A 7,482-nucleotide genomic window follows, 5' to 3' on the forward strand; every position below is an offset into this window, starting at 1 on the left:
AGGATATTTTTGGGTGGCTTTCCCTGCTCACACCACACTGTGCCGATTGTTTATGGCAATGCTAATAAACTCCATCCCTCCATAATGGCTTCATTAGTCAGTGTCCTACTGGGTGGTTAAAGATTTCCATTCTATTGTCTATCACAGGCAGTATGATAAGACGTCGGGGTGTTTGTCTAGCAGACTGGACTAAGAACAGAGCTAGAACACATACAAATGTTTATTATATCTTGCAAAAACAGAACCGTTTTATAAAAAAAAAAAAAAAAACATAACATTATCTTTGAACGTGTATTTTTAATCCAATGCTATGGGTGCTCCCCTTTAAAGGGAGGAAATGTAATGGCATTTATGTTTTACTCTCGAACCATGCAATCCAAACTACAAAAGTTTAAAAAAAGTACAAAGATTCAAGGTCAAATTGCACTTAAGCTTCACTTTTTCTTTTTTACAATAGTCATTTCAAAATATCAACAGTCATTACTTTAGATGGAATAGACAGCTGCCTAGTACAGAATTAAACAAAATGCATCTGAAAACAGCATGTAGGCTTTCCCCAATATATTCTCAATTACAAAAGTAATTGTCATTGGACAATAAACGATTTGGCAAACGAAATGATTTCTGTCCCGGTAACATTATACACAAAATAAAGAACAGCACCCAAAGTAAAAGATGTTGAGTATGCAATATTGATAGAACCATACCTCCCCCTAGTGGGGAATGTCATTTGCAAAAGGATTACGATTTAAATGATACACGGTATTTATGATGGTGTGCAGCTGCCCACCTGCAAAGTGATGACCTGTTACATATTGGGAAGATGACCTCATGAACTGGGGGAGCCTACACTAGGGTTTCTGTGCTAGATGTCAAGAGTTACTAGTTTTTTTATTTAAGTTTAAATATTACACGCAACCGCCGAGCGCGGTTTCATTTCAAACAACGGGTGATGGAAAGCCGAGGAGGAAGCAGTGTTCGATGTTAAAGGAGTCGCGCTGCGGTCATGGTAAGGAAGTCTTCATAACTTAGCCTGGCACTGCCCGTCCGCCCGGTATCCTTCTCTGCAAAGGCCTCTGTCATGATCTGCAACTGGGTGCAAATTTGGATGAAGCGGTCAAGCTGCAGGGTGTGGTTAGTGGATCTTGAAGTGTATCGCGACAACACAATCTGTACAAGTTGTGGGCTTAGGTTGTAGCCCATCTGGCAAATAGCTGGAAGACAGGGATTCAAATATCATGAGTGAGGAAAAAAACGAGAAAGAGATCACAGGATAAATAGAAGGTAAAAGCACTGGAAAAAACAGACACCAAAAAAAAATCCAAAATGGCAAGCAAGACAGAAAGAGAAAACAGAAACATACATACACATAAAACCTGTGCTAAATATTTCCAGCCCCTCTGTAAGTTAAGGTTCCAGAAGCTTGCAATCAATTTATTTTCACTTTATTTTTACCCAATGAATGGAAACTTCCCCAAAGTCTGTGTTTGGCAATAAAATGTTCAGATCTATATTGGAAATGACCTAATTATATAAGAAAGGGCAATGATTATTATTATTTTTTTCTAATAACCTCAAAGTATTTCAGCACCGTTTCATGGTGAAGTTTTGCTAAAATTAAAGCACCAGGGCCAGGGGACCGATGCTCAATGGATCATAGCATTTCATGCACACCTGTCTACAAGATATACTTTCATGCAAGAACGTTTTGTTTCACAAATGATAGACGTGTTTTCTGGTGTATCACACTTCTTAGGGAGGAGGAAGGAACGCTAATGGATCCACATTTGTTACTGTAATTCCTTTAAACCACACCTTCTTGTTGACTTTTTCTGTGGCGTTTTACATTAACCAACCCCAAAGTATTGGAATGGCTGCACTCATACAGGCTGTTTTTAAATGGGAGGCCACACTTAATTATCAGATTATTTTAAAGAAACTGCAAAGCACCTGTGATGTATTTACATCGGGCGCTGCCCTAGGCCAGACCTTAGTAGCTCCAGTGACATGACTTATGGTCACCATCTTCACTACTGAGCGCTGGGATACCCAGCTCTCTACCTTTGAAGCACATTAAGTGCTGGTAAAAACATGCTTATGGAAGCTTTGCCTCTGCACTATTCTCCAAAACATATAATTGCCCAATACGGTCTTGATTTTCCCCGATGTTGCTGCAGTAAGGCTGGGTGCCCTTTTGTACCTGTCACCCAAGAGAAAGGTCAGAATATGCCGCTGTAAAGCACTGCCAACACACATTGCTGAGGCTTGACAGTAAACCGCACAGCGCTCTCATCCAGGTCTTACCTTGATGAAATTCTCCATGGTTGATGCAGCCCGATTGGTCTCTGTCATATTGCTGAAACATGTTTCTCCACTGCTGAATAAACCGCCACAAAGCCGAAAAACCAAACAGGTCTATTCGACCAGATCCAGTCTTATCAAACATGTCTGTGTGGGGTAAAAAAAGCAAACAAAAGTTTAGTGGTCTCAATCAGGCTTGACATTCATTGCCATGCAAAGTAGTGTGTTGCTATATAAAACATGTATTAAAATTGTCCTGGGGACCCACTGCACAGCCTGGTCGCATATATTTAGTTGTGAACTTTAGTTGTGACTGGGTATGCCTAAAGAGTGCTTTAGTTACCTGAAGCACTTGGTTTGGAGGTTTATGTGATTTACTGCTTGATTTGAAATAATGAAAATAAAACGATTAAAAGGTGAAGGAAGAGGGTTGAAAAAAACTGTTCAATCTCTATTGCTTTTTATGCATGCAAAATTGTTATGGTTAGGTCAAGAAGCACATTTCTCAGGATCTAGCTAGCTTAGACTAGAAGCACCAATGCTGCAACCAGAACTGGTACTTTTAAGTAAAGGAATAACTAAGAGAGGCAACCAATAGCAGATGTTTATTGGTATTGGTATAGAAAAGCAATACTCAAATGATTTATGAACAGGTAAAGTTGAAGAGCTTGCGCTTGCATTTGCACTTATTCACCCTAGGCTCTATTTTCCCATTACACAATTAGACAATGGTCTCTTTGGGATGGAGCGCCTTCCTAATGTATCAGTTGAGCCTTTGAAGTTTATTTAACTGCTGTCCTGTGTGGCACCATCATGGAATAATGACACTGTATTACTGCCAGCAACATGGAGCTACCCAAATAAATACATTTTGTTCATTTACAACAATAAACATAACAGTAACTAAACCGATTTGCATAGTGAGTAAAATAAAGTAATTCTGCCCAAACTAGCTTTTACAGATTCGCAAAGTTAACAAGGCTCCCTTAATGGAAGTTTGGCATTATCAGACAGAGGGAGCTCTGCAGGTGAGCCTTGGTTGCATTCCACAAAGAATGTGAGTAAGTGGATTTTTCAGATCAGAAAACATTTTATTTGCCCTTAACATACAATTGAGTGTTATTGTGTATTTGAAATATTTACTTTTATCAACTTTTTTTGTGATTGCTAGCAATGGGACAATAGACTTGTTACTTCATTAGTAACCCCCCTTAAAGTAATGTTAAATGTGACTTTACTGGCTCACATGAATTTAAGAAACTGGAACCTCATAGGGAAAGTAAACCTTAACATATTATGGGGCTTAAAGTAGGCCCAAGACTCACTGATCATCATGGTGCAGGTCTCGTCATTAAATGATGACCAGTTTGAGTTCACCAGTGCTTGCTTCAGCTCTTTTAAGGTTATAAAGCCGCTGCGGTCTGCGTCAACCGTCTGGAACCAGGAGAAAGCTTCTGGGTCAACGCCTGGAGGTATGTTACCTGTGGGAGATGATGGGACAGAAGTTGTATATGCATCTAAAAGTGCAGTATCTAAAGATTTTAGCAAAATATAAAACAGAGCTCTATTAATACTACGCAGAAGGGTAAAATAAAAACTTCAGACATAGTTCACACAGATTTTAGCTAAATCAATAGACACCCTAATAACGACAGTTCTATCCCTGTACTCATCACTGGATATTCTTTGATTATACTGACCTGGCGGAGCTCCCCCATAAGGGCTGGATCCAGGAATCACATAGGCTCCCCCGGGTGCTTGTCCCCCATATGAACCGCCAGGAGCAACTGGTGCAGCTCCACCTTGGCCAGGATGTCTGTAGGGTCCTCCTTGTGATGCAGCTCCATAAGGTGCACCAGGTGCGGGGGCTCCATAACCTGGCTGGTCTCCTCCACCATACTGCCCAGCATAGTAGCCCCCTTGTGCTGCACCTGGAACCTGTCCTGCTGATCCAGGATATCCCTGTTTACAAGAGAAACAGTTTCAGTTGCGAAAAACAAGTCCAGATCTGCTGTAACACTATGTACTGGTTACTCCTGGTTACATCCAAAACACACCTACAAATACCAGCACAGGGACCAGCTGTGTTTTAGAGGGAGTGTATTATGAAAACAAAAATAATGACATTCTTCATTTGGTAAAGCGTTGTGTAACACAACGCTTAGAACTTAAAGGGTACGCTACTCATTTTTATTTCGAGCATTACTCGGGGACATCCCTGACCCACACTATATAGAATAATGAATATTAAAGTACTCTTAAGTAATTTAATATCCATTCTTCCAAATTAAAAAATAGATTGCCTGGCACACAAGAGGCTGCCCTGGAGCAGCAGCAGCCCTCCTCATATGTGGTCCCAGCTATGCTGCCACTGATTGGCTGCTTGAAGTTGCCAATCAGTAGCAGGAAACTGATTTCATTGCCATTCAATGTTCCACAAGTGAATAGGCCCCCTCTGCCAGCTTTCATCAAGCCAGCTCTGGAGCTCACAGATACTCAGCTGAATCTGCTGCAGGGCATTTAGAATGGGGTGGGGAAAGAGCAAATGCATATGAAGAAAACAAACTATAAACCATACAGCCTTATGGTGTAACGTAGGGCTCGACAAACCCCGGGCACAATCTTGACCACGTATTGCACGTTATGTGACCCTACTGGGTGTCTCACAGCACTCACCTCACTGCACCCACACAGGAAATCAGGGTGCAGAATTCACAATGGCAGAAGATAGGCTGCTGTGTGGCAGGCCTCTACAAAGTGGGAGGCGAGTTGTGTATGCGAGTGTGTGTGTATAACATAGTGTGAGTGTGAATGTATAGCACTAGTCAGTATGTGTCTATAGTGTTAGTGTGTGTACTTTTACACATGTATAGTGTTAGCCTGTGTGTGTGCACGCATGTGTTTAACGGTGTGGTGCAAGCATGTATGGAGTTGTTTATGTTACAATATGGCATTAGCACTAGTGTGTATGTCAGCATATAGTGTTAGTGTGTGTGTATTAGTGTGTGGTGTTAGCAGGTGTGTACATGAGCATAGGATGCTAGAGTGCATTACTGTAAGATCTGGGCCAGCTCCAATTCTCCAATCAGGGCTGGCATGCTAACAGCGGTAGGGCTCAGTGGGGTCAAGTAACGCAACTTTAAGTGATCCTGCGGTAGTAGTGCGGTACACTGCACACCTCAAGCTTCATGCAAGGTAAGCGGTGTGTGTGTGTTAGTTACAGTGGATTTGCATGCCCCCCCCCATGAGACCAGAAGGTACTAGCCCTCCCCTCACACTGTCCCTTTAACCGAGCATGGAAAAAAGCCATGGCTTGCAATACAAGACATGCACTTAATTTTCTTCTTCTCCAACTGGGAAGAGGATGTATCCCAGCACGCAATCACCTCCCCTTCCAAAGCCGCTGCTCATAAGTGGTGCAAAGAACATGTGCGTTATTACGTACAAAAAGATGTTAAATCACCCGCTGATTGATATCAAGTTTGTTTGGCTCTTTTGGGACCATAATTTATTTTCTCTCAGGATCCATGAAAGGGATGTAACTCAAAAAAAAGCTAAGTTGGCTTGCAAAGTAGCGAATTCACCGACCATCACGAGAAGCTGAGGCGGTGACATGATGCTCCACAAAGATTTAGGAAGCACAGACTCCTAAGTATCTACCCGCTGCTGACATCACTATCCACCTGGCTGCCTATTAACGCAACCAAGGCTTCTCAAAGTGGTGCCATCATCACGACACGGTAGCTCTATATATATATATATATATATATATATATATATATATATATATATATATATATATATATATATATATATATATATATATATATAATTCACTATAGATAAACGGAGGCGGAACTAGATGTAGAACTTTGCTAAATTCCTGCTATCCCTAAGCAGTATGAAGGGGCGAGCCACAGCAAGCTTCCCTTACCAAAAATGGCTGGCCCTACATAAGGCATAGGTAGCGCAAGGGGCTCCTTACCGGTTTAGCTATGGATTTTTCGGGGCTACTTCAGCCCTTCTTGCAGGATAATCCATAGCGATATCTAGGATTTCTAGTGTTCAACTCTTCTATGATGAAAGCCATCATTGTTAGCCTTTCATAACACACAGGTGAGACGAGGTTAAATGTACAGCTTATTGAATAAACCCACTCAGGGATCATTTAAGAAATGGAACACTAATCTGGATGAGCATAGAAATTCTTTACAGTTTAGGACCAAAATTATTTTTTTTTCTTACAATGGAATTATTATAGTCACCACTATTTAACCTTCTACAAACAACTGTGAGTCCATCACCACTGCTGTAGTTAAATGTTCCCAGCAGATGTCTATCGCTATGTCCAGTTAAAACAAAGAAGATGGCTAAAGTCAACGAAATACGTGCCTAATATTAAAGAAAATATCTTTATATTACATACAGCAGTTACTTTCCCGGAGAAACTCGCATCGTTAGTTTGAATGACATCATTTAAACCCCACTGATGAGAACAACCATGACAGGCTTGTCTTGGCCGATTGTAACTACTTATCACTAGTAGCTGGAGTCCAGTTCACCACACAGCGTCATAACTCAGCTGCTTCCCCCGTTTACCCCCATGTTTCGCTACTAGCGAGATCTAATATCGCTTACCTGACCATACTGATAGCTCGCCATGTTGCCTCTTACGTCACCACTCCAACCAAGCCGTCAGAGGAATGACAGGAAGTGAACGCGCACTCCCTTCGGATTGCGAGCGTAGGGCGCAAGGGGTGCTGGGAAGTGTGGCGGAAGTACTGCATAGACGCAGGCTGTGTGTCACAGCTATACTTTGCCCTTCTTTGTATATGTTGCAATGGGAAAACGTCTCTGTATCGCGTAACACGGGCGCTTAATATAAAAATATTAGCATACGGAATGTTATTATATATTATGTTGGATAATGAGGTGTGTTGAATATAAATCTGCCCACCTTTACCTTTCCACAAGATTACCAGTTTATTATAGTTTGATGTTTTGTTATAAAAAAATAAAGTACGGTATATTATTATTATCTTTTATTTGTATAGCACCAACAATTTATGAAGGACAGTTTATGTTACATGCACTCAAGGGATATGATGAAGCTAGAACTCACAGACTAAGAGAAACAGATACATAAAGTACAGAGGGGCCTGCTCGCAAGCTTACAATCTA

The 7,482-nt window shown here is 41.2% G+C and overlaps 1 protein-coding gene across 1 annotated transcript; it reads right to left on the reverse strand.

Annotated features, from left to right (window-relative positions):
• Nucleotides 1-202: 202 nt before the first annotated feature.
• Nucleotides 203-7,061, reverse strand: PEF1 (penta-EF-hand domain containing 1). Its single transcript, XM_053454752.1, has 5 exons — nt 6,940-7,061; nt 4,002-4,263; nt 3,627-3,782; nt 2,305-2,448; nt 203-1,214 (listed from the first exon to the last, which is right to left on the reverse strand). The coding sequence occupies exons 1-5, from the start codon at nt 6,961-6,963 to the stop codon at nt 985-987; spliced, it is 816 nt and encodes a 271-aa protein (XP_053310727.1). The 5' UTR covers nt 6,964-7,061; the 3' UTR covers nt 203-984.
• Nucleotides 7,062-7,482: the final 421 nt, after the last annotated feature.

Source organism: Spea bombifrons, chromosome 2 (assembly GCF_027358695.1).
Source record: "Spea bombifrons isolate aSpeBom1 chromosome 2, aSpeBom1.2.pri, whole genome shotgun sequence".
In the NCBI taxonomy this organism is placed as follows: Eukaryota; Metazoa; Chordata; class Amphibia; order Anura; family Pelobatidae; genus Spea; species Spea bombifrons.

Excerpts from the sequence above, each read along its gene's own strand:
- PEF1 (XM_053454752.1), bottom strand. The coding sequence starts at position 6,963 with ATGGCGAGCTATCAGTATGGTCAG. Across the intron at positions 4,264-6,939 it reads CGAGCTATCAGTATGGTCAG|GGATATCCTGGATCAGCAGG; the intron begins GTAAGCGATATT and ends TCTTGTAAACAG. Across the intron at positions 1,215-2,304 it reads CCATGGAGAATTTCATCAAG|CTATTTGCCAGATGGGCTAC; the intron begins GTAAGACCTGGA and ends CCTGTCTTCCAG.